The sequence below is a fragment of the Trichoderma harzianum genome, assembly GCF_003025095.1.
Source record: "Trichoderma harzianum CBS 226.95 unplaced genomic scaffold M431scaffold_37, whole genome shotgun sequence".
Taxonomy (NCBI): Eukaryota; Fungi; Ascomycota; class Sordariomycetes; order Hypocreales; family Hypocreaceae; genus Trichoderma; species Trichoderma harzianum.
Genome location: NW_020209285.1, coordinates 73,434 through 94,867, shown reverse-complemented (window position 1 = coordinate 94,867; position 21,434 = coordinate 73,434). Strand labels below are relative to the sequence as shown.

Below are 21,434 nucleotides of genomic sequence, written 5' to 3'. Positions count from 1 at the left end.
TTAAGTTTATATAGTAAATTATTTACTTATATATAAATATTTATAAATAATACTAAGGTATAAGTAAATTAATTAATATTATAAACCTTTTCTTTAACTTTCTATTTAAGTTTATTATAAAAGTATTTAATAAAAGTTAACTTATTTTAATTAAGTTATATAGTAATATCTTAGAACTTTATAATATAATTTAAGTATTTCCTTTTTTAATATATATTAACTAAGGTATTTTCTACTATTTTAAATTTACTAATATTTTTAAATACTTTTATTAATTTAAAAATATATTTATTATAATTATTAAAGATTTCTTAAGTTTATTTTTTAGCTTCTTTAGCTAGATTTTTTAAATAGTTATTTAAAATAGGTTTAAATTATTTTAAAGTAATACCTTTAAGGGGTAAAGTAGTAAAGTAGACTTTTTTTTTAGTAATATTAAAGGTATTTTTAAAGTTTTTAAAGTATACTTTAAGTTAAATTAAGTATAAATAAAGTTCTTTAATATTTTCTTTAAATATAAGAGGTAGTTAGTATTTAATAAAGATTTTAATATTAATAGTTTTTAGTTTTTTTTTATTAAGTTTATTAACTAAAACTTTATTAAGTTAATATATATTTTAAATTAGTATAAAAAGTTTTAGATTTTTAAATAAGGAAATATTAAGTAAATTTATTATAATAATATTACTATTACTTTTAATTATAAATATATTAAGGTTAATAATTAAGGTTTTAAAGGCTGCTTTAGCTTTAAATATAATAGTTTATATTATTTAAAAATACTTAGTATTTTTTTAAATAAAAATTATTAATATATAATATCTTAACTTAATACTTAAGTAGTATAAGGTAAGTTCCTAAGGTAATAAGCTAAGGTTAATTAATTTATATTAGTAAAAAAAATAAAAAGTAATTTTAAATAAATATAATTATAAAGTAAGTAAAATATAATAAAAATTTAATTTATATTTAATTTTAATACTTTATTAATAATTATTTATTTAAGTTATTTTAAAAAGTAAAAAAAATTAAATTTTATATATTTAGTTATTTTTAATAATTTACTTTTAGGATTATAAGCTTAAATATAAAATTACTATTTTATAAATAATTTATTTAAGGTAGCTTATAATAAGTTTATTACTCCTACGTTAATTAATTCTTTAGGTAAAGTATTTTTCTATAGTATATTCCTAATATACCTTATCTTAGGTCAGGCTATAACAGCTATTAATATCTAATAGCAACTTAATTAAATAAAGTTATAAAGCCTATGTAGCTTGGAATAGTTACAGTTAGGATAAAGCCCATAGCTGGCACTATTGAACTAAAATATATAAGATCAGATAAGTAGTTACCTTAGGTAACTGTAGCCTTCCAACTGTTGCCATAATAATTAATTAATAGAATTACAGATAGAATAAGGAGGCTGCTAAAGCAGAAAGTATCACGACCTGGCTCTTATAGTTGCGATAATAGGCCTATAAGGTAGTCGGTTTTGGATAAATAATAGACTAACTAATTAATTAGGAATAGATTATTAGATTATTATAATAATTTAATAATTTATAAACGGATTATTAGAATTATAAAATAATTTACAATAAGATTATTAACCTTTGCTAATAATTTAGCCTAGTTAACTAAATATATAAGTTTACTTTATATTACTTATTAAAATACTTAAATAGTTAATTATTATTAATACTATAGTAATTAAATTAAATATTTAAATATTTTACTTTATAATTAGTAATAAAATTACTTATTTACTAACCTAATTGCTTTACTAATATAAACTATAAAACTACTTTAAGGTTTATCTTTTAAAAATAACTAACCCATAGTACCTATAAGACTTAGTTTATTATATAATAATAACTTTTATTTAAATAATTACCTTAGACCTATAAATAATAAAATATTAAAAACTTAATAGCTTATAAGCTTTAAAGTTTTAAATAATAATATTAATTATAAAAGTAAAGCTTAAAGTAATTATAATAGTAATATTAAGCTTAAAGATATATTAGCTAAAAATATAGCTAACTAAGCTAATTATAATAAACTAAAAGTTAAATTTAAAGTTTTTAAAATATAATTTTAGGACCTTTAAGATAAAAAAAAGGAAAAGAGTAAGGTTTTTAAATTAATAAAGCCTAAACTTTTTAATAAAAACTTATATAAGATAAATAAGTTCTTTTTAAAACTTATAATTTATTTTAAATATTTTCTTTATATTTTAAAGGATAATAAAAATAAAGTTATTTTTATAAGTAGCTGCTTTATAAAAGATATTAAAATATAGTTCTAACCTATTATATAGAATTATAAAGAAGGAAAAATTAACTTAAAGAAGTTTAAAATATAAATTAAAGAAATTTATATTAAGTATATAGAATTTTAAAAGTAATTTAAAAAGTCCTTTAGTATTATAAATAAATAATAAAAGGCTAAATAAGAATTTTATTTTATTACTTAAAAAGGACTACTAAGTAAGTATACTTTAATTTTCCTATATTTATTAATTAAAGTTAACTAAACTAATAAAACTAAAAAGGAAGTTTACTATAATAGCGTAAAACCTAAAGTTAAAGATAAACTTTTTAAAATTAATTATAAAAAAATAACCTTTATTAACTATATTTAAAAAGCTATTAAGATTAATAATTATAATTAGGAATAATAAAAAAAACAGAAGTAAAAAAAAACTAAAAATTTTTATAATATTTAACCTAAGTAAACTTAAGGATACTAAGTTAACTAAGGAAAAAAATAAAATAATTATATTATTTTTTTTTAATAATAAATAACTAAGGTTAATAAACTTTAGTATTATTAAAGTATAATAAAAGAATATTAAATATTATAATTATAAAAAAAAATATATATATATAAAGAAATATTATTAAGCCCTTAAAAAAGATAGTAATAAAAAATTTACGCTTATTTTAAAGTTTAAGGAGAACTAAATTATTAATATTATAAAACTTTTAGTAAACTATAATATATTATACTTTTTAATATATTATAATAATAATTATTAAACTTATTATAGTAATAAATAAAAATTAAAATAGTACCCTAAAGGGTATATATAAACCTTAAATATACTTAAAAAAATTACTTAAATATACTTAAAAAAAAATAGTAGAATAAAATATAATACCCTTAATATAATATAACCTTTATAAAAAAATAACTTAGGAAAAAATTAATAACCTTAAGAAATATATATATAATTAATATAAGTTAGTAAAATCTAAAAGTATTTACTACTTTTATAAAATAACTATAATAAACTAAAAATAATATAAAATTTAATATAAAATTTAAGATATTATTAAAGAAAATTAATACTATAATAAAATTATATAATAAAAAGAACTTAAAGATTAATAAAAACTTTTTAAATAATAAAAATAGATTAAATAAATTAATCTAAGTACTACCTATAATTAAATTTAATTACTTAGAAATTAGTTTTAATAATATATTAAAACTAATATAAATAAATACCTAATAGCTAAAATACTAAAATTAATTTTATACTATATTAATAATATTTTACTTATTAACTAATATAATAAAGCTAATATTATTAATTATAAACTATTATTATATAAATAATATATTATAATTAAACTTTAGGAATAGTATAAGAATTATAAAGTTATAAAATATAAATAAAAAAAATTTATACTTTATAATAAAGATTATTATAAAAAATACTAATATTAATACTAAGCTTTTATATATATTATTTATAACCTAAAATAGTAAAAATTTAACTTTATAAAGTATAGTAATAATAATAAATTATAAAAAATTAATTAAAATAATCTTTAGAAATACTATAAGCTTACTATTAAATATATACCTAAGCCTAAATATACCTAGTATAAATATTATAATATTTAAAATAAAAAACTAAGATAAATTATCTTAGACCTAAATAATATTAATATTAACCTTTATAATAATAATTATTATAATAATATTAATAATATAATTTATTATAACTTAAATACTTTTATAAAAGAAAAGGAATTATAAAAATTCTAAGTACTAGGTACCTTAGAAAAATATTTAATTATAGTTTATATAAACTCTAGAGCTATAATAAGCTATATTATACCTTAGCTAGTTAACTACCTAAAGCTACTTAATTATAAAAAGGAAAAACTATATACTTTTATAAATATTAAAAAATAATAATTTATTTATAATAATAAAACTATTAACTATAAAACTAATTACTTTAAAATCTAGTTTAGTAAAATTAAGGATATATTTAAATTTAATATTATAAATATTATAAAATATAATATACTTTTAAAATATAATTAACTTAAGTTACGTAATTTTAATATTAACTAAATTAAAGGTTAGGTAAAATAGTAAACTTACCTTAAATTAATTAATTTTAAAGATATATTATAATTAAATTAGGAGGATTAATAAAATACTATAATATCTTTAATAATAAAATTAATAACCTTTATATTATATAAAGAAATATAAAAATATATAAAAAAAGAAAAAGTTATAAAGAAAATATAATTTAAAGAGTTAGTAAAGCTTTTAAAAATAGTTAAATATATTAAAAAACCTAAAAAAAAATAACTTAGATTTTTAAACTTAATTATATAAAAGGTTAAGGAATTATACTACTAAAATTAATAAATACTAAAATATTTAAAAAATATATTAATAAACCTTTAGTATATATTAGTTTTTAATAAAAAATTAAATATTAAACTATTAGAATATAATTAATAGGATTATAAGATTAAATTTATAGATAATAAAGTTTTAATATTTAATAAAATCTATAACCTAAGTACTACTAAGCTTAAAATATTTAATAAATAAATTAAGGATTAATTAAAGAAAGGTTATATTAAATTTTTTAAATCTTTAGTAAAATATTTAATTATATTTATACCTAAGAAAAATAGTAAACTTTAACTTATTATAAATTATTAATAATTAAATATAATAATTAAGAAAGATATTATATTACTATTACTAATTTTAGAAATTAAAAACTAATTTATAAAAACTAAAATTTTTACTTTATTAAACTTTAAAGAAGTATATAACTTTATTTAAATTAAGAAAAGTAATAAATAGAAAATTACCTTTTATATAAAATATAAACTTTATAAATATTAAGTAATACTTTTTAAATTTATAAATACTTTAGTATTTTTTTAGAAAATAATTAACTATATATTATAAAATTATATAGATTATTTTACTATTATATACCTTAATAATATCCTTATTTACTTTAAAAATTTAAAAAAATATAAAGAGTATATTAAGAAAGTATTATAAATACTTTAAAATAATAAACTCTTAGTAAAACCTAAGAAATATAATTTTTATATATAAAAGGTTATATTTTTAAAATATATTATTACCCTAAGTAAAATTTAAATAAACCTTAAGAAACTTAAGGTAATTAATAATTAAAAACTACTATAAAATATTAAATAAGTATAAAGCTTTTTAAAACTTATTAATTATTATTAATATTTTATTAAGGATTTTTTAAAAATTATTATATTACTTATAAACTTAATAAAAAAAGATATTAAATTTAAATTAATATAAAATACTTTAGTAGCTTTTAAATACCTTAAATAAGCCTTTATAAGTATATTAATATTTATAATATTTAACTTAAATAAACTTATTATAATTAAAATTAATACTTTAGATTATATAATTAAAAAAGTACTTAGTTAACTAGATAAAAAAGGGAAACTTAGGCCTATTACCTATTTCTTTAAGAAATTATATAAGCTAGAACTTAAATATTTTATTTATAATAAAGAGTTTATAATTATATACTAAGTATTTAATAAGTAATATTAAAAATATTATTATAAAAGAAGCTAATTTTTAATAATAATTTTTATAAATTACTAAAATATTACTTACTTTATAATAATATAAAAACTATTTTATAAATAAGTTAAGTACTATAAATAATTTTTTAAGTTTAAGTTTATTATTAAATACTATAGTAGATTAGATAATAAATATACTAATATACTTAATAAATACTTAAACTACTTTTAAAAAATCCTAGAAGTTAAGGCTTAAATATTAAAGAAAAACTAATATAGTAACTTAGTAATTTAATTAATTAATACTATATACTAAATTAAAATAAATAATTTAATTATTAATAATATAAAAAATATATTAAAAACTAGAAAAATAAATAATACTTAAAAGGTATTTTTATAAATATTAAATACCTAATATTAAATAAACTTATTTAAATACTAAAAGATCTATAAAATAAAGTAGTAAAATTAATTTATATATATAAGCTTAATAAATACTATAAAGTTAGGAAAACTATATAATAAATTAAATAATATTTTAAATTTAAAAGTATTAAAATATAAGTATAAAAGGTTATATTAAAATATATAATATATAAATAAGCTAAAAGCTTTAAATATAAGCTATATAAATAACTATAACTATTACTTATATTATAATAATTATAAAAATTAATTTTATTTAATTTAATTACTAAGCTACCTTCTTTAAGAGAATTAATTATAAAGGTATTTTATAATAGTATTTTTATAGTAGTTAATAAATTTATAAAAATAGCTTACTTTATATTATTTAAAAAAGTTAATATAAAAAAACTAGCTTATGTAATAATAAAATATATTATAAATAACTATAAGCTACTAAAAAATATAATCTTTAATAAAGGAAATATATTTATATTTAAATTTTAAAAAGTACTTATAATTAAACTAAGAATAAATTATAAAGTTAAAAAAGTCTACTACCTATAGATAAATAAATAAATAAAAAAAATTAACTAAATAATTAAGACCTACTTATACTATTATATTAATTTTAAGTAAAATAATTAAGTAAAACTACTTTTTATTATATAATTTATATATAATAATATAAAATTTAAATTAATTAGGAAATTACTATTTTTTTTAAATTATAGATTTAAACCTAAAGCTTAGTAATTACTAAAGTAAGGGAAAGATATTAAAAAAGCTATAATTAAAGTAGAAAATATAATTAAATTATATAATAAACTATAATAATAATTTAAATTTATTTATTAAAGGATAATTAAATACGTAAATAAAAATAAAATTAAAGAATTAACCCTTTAGAAAGAAAATATAATTTAGCTTTATTAATATAGATAAGAAAATAAGTAAGTAAATATTAAAATAAATAAGTTAAGTAATAAACTTAATTTTAAGAAACTTAAATTTTATAAAATTTTAAAAAAAATTAAAAAAGTAAATTATAAACTTAAACTTTTAAAATAATAGGAAAAATAAAGGAAATATATATATTTAATATTTTATATTTCCTTATTAAAAAAAGTATAAATTAATAAAAAAACTAAAAAATTTATTTAAAATAAAATTATTATTAAAGAAAAGGAAGAAGAATATAAAGTAAAAGATATTAATATAATAAAAATAAAAGAAGATAGTAAATAATACTATAAAGTATAATAGAAAAAAAAAAAAAAGAAAAAATATAAAAATTTATTAAGTACCTTAAGAATTTAATAATATTAGTAGAAAAACTTTATTAAAGCTTAAGGATTATACTAGCTTAGGATTTATTATTAATATTCTTAAATAATTTATTAACTTTAAAAAAGTAAAAATAACTTTAGAAAAACCCTTTATTAACTATAATATAATAGCTTAATAAATAGCCTTTATTTCCTTATACTTAATTTTATTTAATTTATTTAAATTAGTAATACTTTATATAATAGTATAATATATTTTTTTATATTAATATTTTTTCTTTTTATAAAAATATTTAANTTTTATATTAGTAATATAATACTTTTTTTTAGCTACTTTAAGCTTATTTTTTAAGTAAAAATAATAAATAATAATATACTTTAACTATTTAAAAAATAAACTATAAATATTATAATAAAATTTATTTAAATAAATATATTTAGTATAATATAATAAGTTAAAAGGAGATAAAAGATATTTTTTATAATTATATAATATATAATAAAAATAATATTTATTTATAGTTAAAGTATTTTTAACTATAAAATAAAAAAAACTTTTATATTTTTTAATTTTTAAATAAATATTTTTAAATATTTTATTTATTATTATTAAGTAAGTTAATATATATAAGAAAAAATAAAAAATAAATAATAGGGAATATACTATAAAGTAAAGAAGAACTACTTATACCTAAATAAGTAAAGTCTTAAGAATAAAACTAATAAAAGGGGGATATTATATTATAATCTAGTTTTTATAATTATAATAATAGGCCTATAAGGTAGTTGGTTTTAGATAAATAATAAATTAACTAATTAATTAAGAATAAATTATTAAAACTATAAAATAATTTATAATAAAATTATTAACCCTTGCTAATAATCTAGCCTAGTTAACTAAGTATATAAGTTTACTTTATATTATTTATTAGAATACTTAGATAATTAATTATTATTAATACTATAGTAATTAGATTAAATATTTAGATACTTTACTTTACAGTTAGTAATAAGATTGCCCGTCTACTGACCTAACTGCTCCGCTAATATAAACTATAGAACTACTTTAAGGTTTATCCTTTGGAAACAGCTAACCTATAGTGCCTATAGGACCCGGTTCGTTACAGAAAGGTATTTATTTTCTAGCGTTAGGATAGTCAAATTCGGCCATTCGACATTTGCTAGAGAAAGAGGGTGATACTGTTAAAAGGCCGACAATGACTAAAATGTCTGGATGCTTTGGCGCGAAGCTGGAGTCAATAGTTAGTAGCCACCCTGCAGATCGCCCTTATTAAGAGCTATTCGTTCAAATTGCTCTATTCCTTCATTACCTTTCCAACCATATGACCAGGAATGACAAGTCCCCGTTGTTTGTTTTATTCCATCCATTATGCCGAGTTCCGAAGGATTTTTTCTTTAGCAATTGAGTCAATATTTAAATCCGATATAACATGATCAACCCGGATACCCTAACACATACGACCATAGGTAGCGGAAAATTCGGGGTCCGGCGCAGTTGCAATCCGGCCGCCAGCCTCAAAGCGCCTGGGAAGGCGTGTTTAAAATAAGTCCATCTATTATGAATTTACTTCTCCACGAAGCGTAGCTGCAGGCATCATCTCCGGACACAGCGGTTTCTCATTAAGCTTCACCCATACAGTTCTTGCTATTTACTTACCTCATATGATTAACAAGGATATCAGGCATATAAAATGCACTTAGCAAATACTATAGTCTATGGCAAGGTAGCTGCACTCCATATAATCTGTTTAATAGGGAGATGCAAGTCGGCCTGCTCTAGAGGCCATCAGGCAACTAATTGGTTGGGTAGCATTTACCATGGCCTCATTCTGGAGGGAGGATTAAACGGGTTATGACCATCTTAAGCGCGGGGTTGGTTAATCGCCAAAAACGGAATCCTGTGACTCCAGAATTGGAGTCTTGGGATGCAAAAAATGGAAGACATCGCTCTCAAGAGAAGTGCTTGACGGGACCCCGAATTCTCCTCTACCTATGGTCGTATGTGCTTGGTGATCGTGTAATTCAGCTTGTATGCACGTTGTGAAAACGAGACATTACGTTGATATCTGGCTCAGAATAGCACGGCTGTAAGGCGGGACACTTCTATCCATCGTTGGACAAGAGGGCCCTTGGGATGAATGCAATCATTATTTTGCCAAGTCTAGGTTGAACATGAGAAAGAAGCCATTGCACCGGAATACGAAGGCTGCCCCCGAAAGCAATTGTTGTATTTTCTAAGTGAGATTGAGAAACTCCAGTCATATTATCCTTGTTCTCTCTTATGCCATCTCGGCTCTGAGAAATGGGCTAAAATAGTACAACTTCCAAAAAAGGGAAAAAAAGAAAAGTAAAAAGGTTGGCGCTTCGATCTAGCCAATCGGTAGGGATCGAAGCTGACGGCCGCTTGGAGAGGTGCTCAGGGGGGCGAAGAGCCATACCCTTCTCTGTTGTGTAATCCATTACTTATTCCTCTATTGTAGTGACGTGGCTATGTATCTTGAATTATCAAGCCTTTGTCATGCGGAGAGGTGATTTCCGCTCCGCAGGATATCGTCAATGAGCTCATGATTCTGTCATACGGCATCTTCTCGTTAGCTTTTTAGGGCGGAGTAATACGACGAGAATCTTGAACCAGAAGTGCTAAAAAGCATACAGCTTTACTGATCTTGTGTATCCATATTCGCTATGTCAATGACAACTCTGCCTTGAGCTTGACCGCTCTTATAGCGTTTGTATCCCTTGAGATTGTGTTAGTATAGACACAGAAGCCATGGTCATCTCGGAGTCTTACGCTAAGGGCGTCTTCTAACGAGAATGTTGAGTCAATGAACACCATCATCTTGCCCTTCGAAGCCAAGGTTCCAAGATACGCGGTATTTGGCCCATTTAACGGCGCACTGAATGTAAGATATCGCCTCGGCACGCCACCCAAGATACTAGGCTGCAAAACATTTTGGAGCGTGTGTAGAATTAGACTAAGCCGACCTTCGCTGCCGTCGCCGACGTTGATGAACACGCCTTCAGGCTTGAGATACTTTGGGCATCGCAGAAACAACTCTCGAGAGCCTACCGTATCCAGGATTGCATCAAATTGGCTCGCGCTGTAGGAGTTCTCAAGGGCGGCAGGTATAGACTTGACTAGAGCGTAATCGATAATCTGCATCTTGGCGAGGGAGAGGTTAGCCTTTCTCTGTGTCAGTAGCAGAAATGAAATCAGATCCACTTGCCTCATCTACTCCCAAAGACTGCTTCATCCGATAGGTATTTTTGGTCGAACAAGTTGTCACGACAAAGGCACCCAAATCCTTACAGAGCTGGATAGCGGCTGATCCTACAGCACCGCTACCCCCATTGACGAGAACTCGATCGCCGCTTTTAATTTTAGCCTGACGAACCATTTCCAATGCAACTTGTCCGAGGCAACTTAGACAAGCAGCTTCTGCGAATGTTATACTGGTCGGCTTGACAGCGATGCAATTAACATTCAACAGAATATACTCCGCCAGCGTTCCCTGATTATGAATGATACTGCCCGATTTAGAAACAGTATCAAACACAGCGGCGCCTGGAGCGAATTCGACTGGAACATCAGGGCCAGTTGAGACCACGCGCCCAGAAAAGTCGAGTTCCGGTATTGCGTTTTTCCTCAAGAGAGACGGAATGTCTCTCATCAGATTTGACCCTGGGGAAGAGAGTGAAGCGTGAGATATTTTGATCAGAACATCCGAGCCCTTTGGGGCTGCGGGTGCTGGGAAGGATGGGTTGAATGATAAGACTTTCTCTGGTGTACCGCCGCTGTTGAATGTCCAGGCACGCATTGTCGACGGCTGAGAAGTGTTTGCTGCCATAGTGAGTGTTGTTAACGGGTCTGGTTGTAGAATAGTGATAGTTGAAAGAAAAACCAGCACCGCGAAACTTGAGTAGGATCCTGCCTATATGTATAACGCATGTTCTCGCTGACGACTTTGAACTAATATCTGATCTGATGATGCGGAGTTGATTGCGGAGTTTGTTGTGAAGTGGCTGTGACTGACTACTCAAGCTTATGGCTAACCGTTTGGCGTAAAGCTGTAACAGACTATGCTTGAATGTATGGCACGGGGCTCCTTTCCCATGTCGACAACCAGGCAAGACACACTCTTTGTAGTCGTCAAGATTCCAAAGATCTTTAAGATTCCAAAGACTGTAGGCTTGCGTCATTACATGATCCTTCTGGCCTACGTAACTCATACTATACGCGTTAACTGTTGATTAATCGTTTATTGCAGTTGCCGATTGCATATGGGGAGGAGCCCATGTATAAATAATGGGCATATTTAGTGAATTGAATGTAGAGTTCTCAAAGACAATGCACCTTCACTCGACAACACAACAGTCATTACAACCGTGTAAGGTTTCTGCTCGTAGCTGCATAAGAATGGCAAGTTTTCGCAATATCGCAGTTCTCGGCGTAAGACGTGCCCTTCTATTGTCACAGTTGTGAGTGAACGGCTTACTAAGAACTACTGGCGTGTAGGGAACTGGCCAAGTTGGTCGACCGATTGTTAAAGCCTTGATAGACGCAGGCTTTAACGTTACAGTCGTGACACGGAGCCTAGGCTCGAATCCAAAGGAAGTCAATGGTGCGAGTTTCGTAACTAGCGACTATACGTACGAGTCCCTTGTTAAGATCTTCACGGGTCAGGAGGCAGTGGTGAGTGCCGTGGCTGCTGGGCCGCCTATCGCAGCTCAGAAAGTCATGGTCGATGCGGCAATCCAGGCCGGGGTCAGGCGATTTATCCCCAGTGAATATGGCTCTAGCAGCATTGATCAGCCACTTGAAGACTTCAAGAAGCTCATGGCACCGAAGACCGAATTAATTGCTTACCTTCAGGAAAAGGCTCGATTGCATCCACAATTTAGTTGGACGTGCCTCTCTGGAGGCGCATTGATTGATATGGTGTGTAACAGATATGGTACCCGATGTCGCTGTGCCGCAACTAACGTAGACGATAATTAGGGTATTCCCTCCGGGGTCTGGGGTTTTTCGATGTCGGATAGAACAGCCACTATATTTGACACTGGTGAAGCTCGTTTCGACTCTATCACAATTCCTGCTGTGACGCGAAGCGTGGTGTCCGTTTTGCAAGGGCCTGCGGACAGTGCCAACAAATATCTGCTGATAAGGAGCTTCACTGTTTCGCAATCAGAGATCCTTGCAGCGTTGGAGGACATTACTCAGTCAAAATGGAGTGTATCTTATGTCAATGCCGAGAATCTTCGCCAAGAAGGCTGGAAGTTGCTTGCGGGCGGCAATCCAAAGGAAGGCATCGAAAATATTGTTAGAGGTGCTCTCTTTCAAGGTCAGAAAGACATCTCAGTGTCTCAGGATGCCCTTGCGAATACACAGCTGGGAATACAGACGACAAATCTACGAGATTATCTAGAGAGTATGGTCAAGAACTAATACACGTTCGAGCTAAATGAATGTCAAGATACTTTTCCTGTCGAAATGAGTCTGGCCACATTCAGAGCAGCCCGCGGTCATTCGGGCGCTCCCATATTTTTAGCTAACTAATTCTGATTCCCATATTATCAGATCCATCCTTGTTACTAAAAAGGGAAACTACCTGACATGTAGCTACGACATTTGACACTAGGGAATGTCAGCCAATCCCACGCGGGGCCTGACACACTCCCTACAGCCCACTGAATGGAAATCTGCCTCTTGGAGAGAAGTGGTATCTTTCTCTGGTCACATTAGTGATGAGAATGACTCTCGGAATATTTTATCGCTTATTTTTTTTTCCCTTAGTTTTTGTTATGCCAAGGCGTTCTAGATGGGGTTGTCACACCCCCTAGCTGTCATTGGATGCCCGACCATCTCTAGGAACAAGATGTCTCAATGGATGTAATATTTATGACTTGCTGCAATGAGACTTTCTAAAAGCTGTTTTCCCCGCAACTAAATGACGCCCTTTTGTTGAAGATTTCTGACTTTAGGACCATTTCTAACAAGCAGTTATTTTACCAAGAGATAATGACTTCGATGAATGCAGCTGAGGTGCCATGGCACCTAGCTTTTCCCTCACCGAAGAGACAAGAGCCCGAGACAATGACGCGGGGAGAAGTTCTCAAGATGATGAAAGAAGATGAAAGCGTGGCTGGAAAAGACTACTTACTGGTTGATCTAAGGAGAACTGACCATCAAGTATGTTACAGCCTCAAAAAGCTCGAAATTCGCTGTTCTATACTGACAAGAGCCTGAATTCAGGGTGGCACTATCCGGGGCTCCATCAATCTTCCCGCACAAAGTTTATACCCAGCTCTGCCAACAGTCTACAATATGGTCAAAGCTGCCGGAATTCGGAGGGTCATATGGTACTGCTGTAGGTTTTTCCTTGGCTGTGGGGTGATGGCCGGGCTAATGACTCAAAATGGATAGCATCTTCTCGTGGCCGGGGCACCCGTGCTGCTTGCTGGTTTGGTGATTATTTAGAAGAGAGAAGAGATACGAATACTCAGAGCCTTATTCTCCTGGAAGGAGTTAAGGGATGGGCGAAAGGAGGCGCTGAATACGTAGAATGTATTGATGGCTATGACCACACTTACTGGGAGAGTCAGTAGGGTTGCTTAAGCCACTGACCTTTTGTCGCCAAGAAGGAAACACTTGTTAAGTTATTTAACAGAGATAATGAACATTGTACGTTACCGGCCACTAATACACTGCAAGAGGCTGTTTCTTGGGCTGGAATCAGACATTGAATTGGGTGGAGCATCAGAACCATAAACAAGGCCCCAGTAAGCCTGACAATTAGCGGAGAGACCCTTATTATTAGCGCCTAATACTTGCGTTGGCTCGAGTATATAAGAATACGGGATACGACGGTGCTTTTGGCCACAGCGAAGTCAGTTCTACCTCAGAGCCCAAGTAATGAACCGCACCAACTTGCTCTGTGGTTCTATCGCCCGCCAGAGCCGAAATTTGACACTGTTACACCATCACATACGACCTTGCTTGAGGCTTGGAAATATTTATCCAGAGCCAAGAAGGCGCTCTCTATCGCGAATTCGTCTTATCATGAACGGACACGGAGACTTGAACAATACACACGCTGCCAGGGCGACTACTATGCTAGAAGTTGACCCAAAGTATAGCAATAAGTCGCTGGCTATCGATGCCCACGAAGATGAAGCCTCTATTCGAGAACACTACCGGCCGTTCTTATTACCTACGACTACAGAGGACGACTGGATTGCGAATTTGGAATTGGCCACGACCTTGAAAATGGTTGAGTCCGAAATTCTCGACAAAAAGCAAGATCGCCTCCGAATCCTCGTTTTATACGGAAGTTTGAGAAACAGGTGAGTGCAGTAGCGAATTTTGTTTCAAGATTTTGCTGACACTGCGACACAGATCGTTTTCCCGCCTTTTGGCCTATGAAGCATCACGTATTCTGTTTCGTCTTGGATGTGATGTCCGCGTGTATGATCCATCTGGCCTACCCCAAAAAGATGATGTGCAGCACGAACACCCAAAAGTTCAAGAGCTGCGGGAGCTGAGTAAATGGAGCGATGGGCACCTTTGGGTCAGTCCGGAACAGCACGGAAACCTGGTGAGTTAATACAATGCATAGGATTGGTGGTGCAGCAGGTTCTAAATCCTAGAAGACAGGTTTGTTCAAGCAACAGATAGACTGGATCCCGTTGTCGTCTGGCTCCGTACGGCCTACTCAGGGCAGGACCCTGGCTATTGCGCAGGTCAGTGGTGGCTCACAGTCGTTCAACGCTGTCAATTCGTTACGGATTCTGGGGCGCTGGATGCGCATGTTTACCATACCGAACCAGAGCTCTGTTCCAAAAGCCTATACCCAGTTTACGTCTGAGGCAGAGGGTAGTCGCATGATTCCCAGCTCAAATCGCGATCGTCTTGTGGATTGCATGGAGGAGCTGGTAAAATACACAATAGTCATGCGTCCCCATTTTGAGTTATTTGGAGATCGATATAGTGAGCGCGAAGAAAGAAGGCAAAAAGAGGCACTGCAAGTATAGACTCTGTTAGGATACACAAGAGTCATTCAACGCCGAGTCTTATGGGAACTAGATTGCGCTCGCCGGATAAGAATATTCGCTAGGCGAAAAAATAGCTGATACGAATTCAGCGTGTGATTTCATAGAGAAATTTATAAACGCGTACATATCTACATCATTGGTAATCAAGGATCAGCCGAATTATGCATTTCTCACAATGGTCCCTTTGCAGCCTGAGGTGCGATCTCTACTATGAATGTTTGATAGCCGTCAATCTTTGACGGCGAATATCTTGTACGAAGCTACGGAATTTTTTTTAATTCATGGAGATAACACAAATGAGAGGGTTCAACTTACCAGTCCATTCGTTGAAGTCAATGTCTTGAACGTTGACCGCGTCACCTTTTGTCACCCTGCAACCTTTGTCCTGTTCCGCAGGATCAGAGCTGCAAGTGGTGAGACCCTCATCATGATAGACTTTCAAGTCGTTTCCTGAATCCTGTATGACGATGCCTAGACAGATTACCTAGTTAGCAATAAATAGTCGCATCTAAAAACCTCGTTTCACAGACCATTGAAGCCGGCTTCTTTCAGATACTTTTGGTACATTCCGACCTCGCTTGCTCCGGCAATGCAGCCGACATACAAAGCCATGCTCTTCTTGATAGCATCTGGCAGTGGGCCCTTGGCAAGGATATCTGAAATGGCAACCCGCCCGCCCGGTTTCAAGAGACGGAACATCTCATTAAAGGCGAGCTGCTTCTCCTCTTCGGGGACAAGATTGACGACGCAATTGGAGATGATGCAATCCGCGATGCCGTCTTCAAGAGCAATGCGCGTGATTTGCGACTGTACGAACTCGACATTTTTCTGGCCCCATGAAGCTTTTAGTGCCTCTGCCTTTTTAAGCATATCCTATGTAAAAAAGAAATCATATGTTAAATAGGTAGCTTATGATTGTGGGATCTTGAACTGACCTCGTTCATGTCCACGCCAATAACCCTGCCGCTTTCCCCTACTTTTCGCGCGGCGAGGAAGACATCAAAACCAGCACCGCTTCCAAGATCAATCACGGTTTCTCCCTGTATTATTCATAAGCGATAATATTAAAAAACAGATTCTTGCCTCGTCAATTACGCACTTCACGCAGGGTCGCGATCGCGAGAGGATTGCCACAAGAGAGGCCCAAGTTGGCATCCTGAGGAATATCTGACAATTCTTCCTTTGTATACCCAAACGCTTTCGCCACAGAATCCGCATATCGAGCTTCTACTCCTCCTGCAGCGGCAGAGTATCGCTTGCCAACTTCGGCGTAAATGTCTTGAACATTCATTGCTGATGGGCTGAGATGCCAGTTAGCGTAGTTTCGCGACGGCTTTGAAGGACAGCCGCTTTGAAGACAGCCACGGCCTTCTTATACCTGAACTCAACAATTTCTATTCACCTACTCGCCTTGGAAAGCCTTGAAAGATGACTTACACAGGCCTTGCGGGGACCGTATGAAGAGTCACTCATTTCTTGCCTAATCGAGAACTTTTCTGGGCATTTGGGGCCTCAGTGTCGTGGCGCTGTAGACAATGAATGCCTGCGCTATTCTCGAAATAGTAAGAAATTGGTATGTCATCGCACCCCTCACCTCTTAGGTCTCTTTAATGCCCTAGATGGAAGAAACAAACGCTCGTTCTAAATTCTCCGTCTTTCTGCATGGTCGATTTTCACCTAAACGAGCATTAAACAATATTGCGTCAAATAATTGACTTGCTTGGCCGTTCAAAGGTCGAAGAAGTATCTACAATGCCTGGTTCTCCGCCTTCAAACATGATATCCAAGTGGTCATCCAAATCTCCGAAACAAAAGGCGACTCGAATTCGGAACAACCAGCGGAGACATCGTGCCAAAGTCAAATCTCATATATCTACTCTTGAAGCCGAACTGGCAGAGTCACAGAGGCAGTTGATTGCCGCCGAGCATCGCATCACGGCACTTACGGCTGAAGTGGAACGGCTATTAAAAGAGGCAAGCAGAGCGCCCGCTCTCGCGAGTGATTCGCACATGCAGCATCCTTTTAACTCTCTCATGCCTTCTACCGTATCGGAGGCTCCTTGCCGCTGTTCTTGGAACAGCCAGAGACTACTGAGCAATTCGTCATCCTGCAAACAGAATACCGTGGTCGACCTACCATTTGACATGCCAGTTGTTCCAAACTCCATGTTAATAGATAACATCAGCGCTCATCCAGGGATAAACATTGGGGACGATATGGAGAAGAACGACTTGACGCTCGCTGTAACTTTTGTAGCCCAGTATGACTGTCAGAGTCTTCCACCGCCGCAGCCTGGCGAATCGACAACAGATTGCGTTGCCGCATATAGAATCATTGAGCAACAAAACTTCAAGGGCGTTGACATCCAAGCTATTCATCAGCGGCTCCAGTCAGGATACAGAAGAGCAAAAAGACCCGGGGATGGATGCACGGTTGTAAACAGCCTTCTTTACAGCATCATCAGCTACCTTAGCCCTGTATAACACGCTGGACCAATATGGTTTACTAAACATCTTTTAGTATTTACAATGCCTTCAAGAGTATCGGTATGATGATAACCAGCAATTCGTGGCTCTATCATCTTGGCTTTACCAGCTTGTTCGTCTACCATGTGCTGCGAAGATCTCCGCATACTCGCCAGTCTACAGAATCTATCAACACTTGAATAACGTAGACAGGCATTGGATGCAGCAAGACATATATAGGAAACCGTGAAGAGCTGGTAATGCCCCGTGGGGAAGTATCTCCACTTGTTAGGCTTTGTGTCTGGGAACTCCGCATTTCCCCAAATCCCGGCTCTTCCCCGTCAGCCCCCCGGTATCTCAAAACGCGTTTAAGTGAGCTTTAGCCTATGTACCTACGTCTTTTAGCCACGGCACTGGAGACGCCACAAACTAACTTGCCCGCTATCATATATGGAGACCTGAATCTGAGCTCTCATCAGCTGTATCTTGAACGGCTTCGAATCAAAAGGCGGCCATATCGACAATCGTGACCAGTCCTCGTTATCTATTGCTCACCAAAGTTTTGCAAACACTGTGCTCTTGGCTCTTCTATCTTTTGCTACAAGATTATTTCTACTCTCAATGACTCTATCGTATGCGGCTTTGAACCTGAGCTACGCAATGAGTACGAATATTTTTACCCATTCGATTGCAAAACCTTCCTATCAATAGGTAAAACTAACAGGATTATTTCATGGTAGCCTATATCTCAGGCTCAGGCATTATGGAAGGCATTGCTTTTCAACGCCAAACTAATATTTTCGCTATAGGCTATATGATTGATAGGCCAAGCCAGTTGGTAGCTGGGAATGCCGTCATGTCCAGCCACCTGATCTTGAAACCTTCGGGCAACCACCAACGATCTGCAGATCTGCGCCATTACAAGACTGGTACCAGGTGCTAATTGCGAATAATCTCTCTTCCATCCAACCAATCCATAAACCATGCATAGCCCATCAAGATCTTCCTTCGCCATGACCGTGTCCAGAAAAAGTTGCCAGATCTCCAACTCAGCCATGCTCCATAGCCCGTATATTCGCGTTTCCCTTGGACTACACCGTCCCATTTTCCTGTGTATGTCACAAGAGAGCGCTGTTTGTACTCGAACGGTGTTTTGACATTCTTGTTGAGCAGGTTGATGATATAATCTGCTTTTTGAATCGCAACTTCAGCGGTTGTTGGGAGAGTCCCGCCTTCAATATCTCCCGCATCTCCCAATGCGAAGACATTCGGCAGGACGGTGCCATCTGGTGCGAAAGTATTGAGATGGTCATCTGTCAAGATCCGGACCAATCCTTTATCCGTCTTACGAAGGTTCAATTGATCGATTAGAGGAACAGACTTGTTTCCCGTGGCCCAGATGAGCATACCATAGCCGGTAGCTCCGTCCTCTTGAGTTTCAATCGTATTCGGGGTCACTTTGAGGATGTGCGTGTTCGTCTTAACGTTAACTTTGCCAGTTTTCAGGGCGGTGCAAGCATATTCTGCCAATTTTTGATCGAATGGTGCCAGAATCTGAGGAGCCACGTCGTACACAGAGACAGACGCCTTGCCCTTCAAGTGGGGAAACAGGACTCCAACGTCTCCGTCAAACAAATCCGTTAGCTCAGCCGCGACCTCGATACCAGTAGGACCGCCGCCGACAATAGCCACATGCAGAAGTTGCCTCTGACGGTCTTCTGATGTTCCTGGGAGTGAGGCCATTTCAAGAATGTCGTTCAATCGGCTGCGAACTGCATTCGCGTTGGCAACATTCTTGACAAAGATGGCGTTCTCCGCCACGCCAGGGATGCCGAAAGTGTTGCTGCGGCATCCTGGTACAAGAATAACTTTGTCGTATTCGACATTGAAACGCTCATCCTTGAGCTCTTCGAATGCTAGTTGACAAATGAGGGTTTGAGAGTCAAAATCGATGTCGACAACCGTAGCCTTGATGTATTTTGCATGGAAATCCCTGCGCCGAAGGGGCTCATGTGCCAATCGAGGGTCAAACAGTCCGCAAGCAGCACTGGCTAACAGTGGAGTAACTGCAGAAGTATTTTCTGGCGAAATCAAAGTGACATCGTACTTTCTGTGATCGATACCGTAGCCCAGGCTATAGCCAGCCCAGCCACTTCCAATAACAACGACTCTTTCTTTCTGTGCGGCCATGATTGAGTTGAGGATGTAGACAAACTAACAGTTGTTGTTGAGTTAAGGAATTGATGGAGGATTCTCATCAGGATATGCCCAATTTATATATATTCGAAGAGGAGAGCGATCAACAAGATGCCTGCATGGGGTCAAGCAACTAATGGCATTAAGGTTCGACGCAATTACTGCGTCCTGACGTCACAAAAGAAGCAAATACGATTCCTAAAGAGGAAAAAACGATGAAAAAACCAGCATATTGATCAATTAAGAGATGACTTGGAAACATATAGAGCTGATAGTAAGTTGTTGTGACTCTACTTCTGACATAGTAGGTTTTGCTTAGTGGAAGCGAGTTACAAGCTACCCACGAATAGCTAAAGCTATAGTTACAACTGCCGGGCACAGTGGCGAAAAAGTAGCTCTCCTTTTTTTCTTGGCAAATCATTCAGCTCTGTAGTGCAGTGACACAGAGATATCGCGATTTGTTCGGGGGTTTTGGATCTTGAATGCGGATACCGAAAGCCGAATCTATGAGGAAGAAAAATAAGTGGGGATAGCACTCCCGAGATAATTCGGGGTCGTGGCTGAGAATATTACCTAATTGCCCTGTCGGGTAAAAGAGTAAGCGACTATCGGGGAAAAAAGGTAGCGATATCTAACAAGAAATAGAGAGCCTTGATGGCAAAAACTTTGTACATGAATCATGTTGTGAATCAGACATCTATACTAGGTATGTTAGGAGACTAATAGGAACAGTTGCCAAAGGACACGCCGTGATTCTAGCTTCAAGGTTCTATGTTGACGGATGGACTAGGCTGGATGTTTGGGCAACTTAGTACACGTATTTGTGGAGAGTATCAAGAGCCAGGATCCAATCAGAAAATTACATTCACAACGGCTTGTCTAAGTATTTTAAAAGAACGTCAGAAGTGAAGTTTGTATACCGGGTTATAATTCCTGGATCGATGAAGAGTGACGGTCGCTGTCTGTTTCCTTTTTATGTAAGAGTGATTGTGAATGTGTGTTGCTTTTATACTAAGTGCTTGTTGATTGGTGCCGGTCTTTCTCTTAATCCGGAGCAACGTACCGGTGTCACTTGGAACTAAATCTTCATACGATGTTCAGTTCCTTTAAGAAACCACAAGTTAAAACAAACACTTTTTTT

General features: G+C 32.9%; 8 protein-coding genes across 8 annotated transcripts; 5 read left to right on the top strand and 3 right to left on the bottom strand.

Moving 5' to 3' along the window:
- Nucleotides 1-6,533: 6,533 nt before the first annotated feature.
- Nucleotides 6,534-6,776, top strand: M431DRAFT_101775 (hypothetical protein; the record flags this gene model as incomplete). Its single annotated transcript, XM_024911350.1, has 1 exon — nucleotides 6,534-6,776. A coding segment is annotated over one exon (243 nt), but the record flags the coding sequence as incomplete, so codon positions are not given.
- A 3,373-nt stretch (nucleotides 6,777-10,149) lies between these two features.
- On the bottom strand, nucleotides 10,150-11,796 carry M431DRAFT_550045 (hypothetical protein). The gene is made up of 3 exons (XM_024921308.1): nucleotides 10,807-11,796; nucleotides 10,371-10,736; nucleotides 10,150-10,317 (listed from the first exon to the last, which is right to left on the bottom strand). The coding sequence occupies exons 1-3, from the start codon at nucleotides 11,425-11,427 to the stop codon at nucleotides 10,237-10,239; spliced, it is 1,068 nt and encodes a 355-aa protein (XP_024767353.1). The 5' UTR covers nucleotides 11,428-11,796; the 3' UTR covers nucleotides 10,150-10,236.
- A 200-nt stretch (nucleotides 11,797-11,996) lies between these two features.
- M431DRAFT_488403 (hypothetical protein) lies at nucleotides 11,997-13,025 on the top strand (the record flags this gene model as incomplete). The annotated part of the gene is made up of 3 exons (XM_024916557.1): nucleotides 11,997-12,029; nucleotides 12,096-12,518; nucleotides 12,579-13,025. 3 exons carry the CDS (start codon nucleotides 11,997-11,999, stop codon nucleotides 13,023-13,025), a joined length of 903 nt encoding a protein of 300 aa, XP_024767352.1.
- Nucleotides 13,026-13,607: 582 nt separating this feature from the next.
- Nucleotides 13,608-14,185, top strand: M431DRAFT_101774 (hypothetical protein; the record flags this gene model as incomplete). The annotated part of the gene is made up of 3 exons (XM_024911349.1): nucleotides 13,608-13,769; nucleotides 13,833-13,947; nucleotides 14,004-14,185. The coding sequence occupies 3 exons, from the start codon at nucleotides 13,608-13,610 to the stop codon at nucleotides 14,183-14,185; spliced, it is 459 nt and encodes a 152-aa protein (XP_024767351.1).
- A 454-nt stretch (nucleotides 14,186-14,639) lies between these two features.
- Nucleotides 14,640-15,610, top strand: M431DRAFT_101819 (hypothetical protein; the record flags this gene model as incomplete). The annotated part of the gene is made up of 3 exons (XM_024911352.1): nucleotides 14,640-14,923; nucleotides 14,976-15,174; nucleotides 15,230-15,610. 3 exons carry the CDS (start codon nucleotides 14,640-14,642, stop codon nucleotides 15,608-15,610), a joined length of 864 nt encoding a protein of 287 aa, XP_024767350.1.
- A 249-nt stretch (nucleotides 15,611-15,859) lies between these two features.
- M431DRAFT_129714 (hypothetical protein) lies at nucleotides 15,860-16,936 on the bottom strand (the record flags this gene model as incomplete). Its single annotated transcript, XM_024912418.1, has 5 exons — nucleotides 16,731-16,936; nucleotides 16,567-16,671; nucleotides 16,162-16,504; nucleotides 15,947-16,102; nucleotides 15,860-15,891 (listed from the first exon to the last, which is right to left on the bottom strand). The coding sequence occupies exons 1-5, from the start codon at nucleotides 16,920-16,922 to the stop codon at nucleotides 15,860-15,862; spliced, it is 828 nt and encodes a 275-aa protein (XP_024767349.1). The 5' UTR covers nucleotides 16,923-16,936.
- Nucleotides 16,937-17,407: 471 nt separating this feature from the next.
- On the top strand, nucleotides 17,408-18,166 carry M431DRAFT_550017 (hypothetical protein; the record flags this gene model as incomplete). Its single annotated transcript, XM_024921307.1, has 2 exons — nucleotides 17,408-17,782; nucleotides 17,858-18,166. 2 exons carry the CDS (start codon nucleotides 17,408-17,410, stop codon nucleotides 18,113-18,115), a joined length of 633 nt encoding a protein of 210 aa, XP_024767348.1. The 3' UTR covers nucleotides 18,116-18,166.
- A 689-nt stretch (nucleotides 18,167-18,855) lies between these two features.
- On the bottom strand, nucleotides 18,856-20,316 carry M431DRAFT_514278 (hypothetical protein). The gene has a single exon (XM_024920193.1). The coding sequence runs from the start codon at nucleotides 20,285-20,287 to the stop codon at nucleotides 19,037-19,039; it is 1,251 nt and encodes a 416-aa protein (XP_024767347.1). The 5' UTR covers nucleotides 20,288-20,316; the 3' UTR covers nucleotides 18,856-19,036.
- Between the last annotated feature and the right edge of the window lie 1,118 nt (nucleotides 20,317-21,434).

Coding starts and splice junctions, on each gene's coding strand:
- M431DRAFT_550045 (XM_024921308.1), bottom strand. CDS start 11,427: ATGGCAGCAAACACTTCTCAGCCGTCGACAATGCGTGCCTGGACATTC. Junction 10,737..10,806: donor AGTCTTTGGGAGTAGATGAG/GCAAGTGGATCT, acceptor GCCAAGATGCAG/ATTATCGATTACGCTCTAGT. Junction 10,318..10,370: donor CGTTAGAAGACGCCCTTAGC/GTAAGACTCCGA, acceptor CACAATCTCAAG/GGATACAAACGCTATAAGAG.
- M431DRAFT_514278 (XM_024920193.1), bottom strand. CDS start 20,287: ATGGCCGCACAGAAAGAAAGAGTCGTTGTTATTGGAAGTGGCTGGGCT.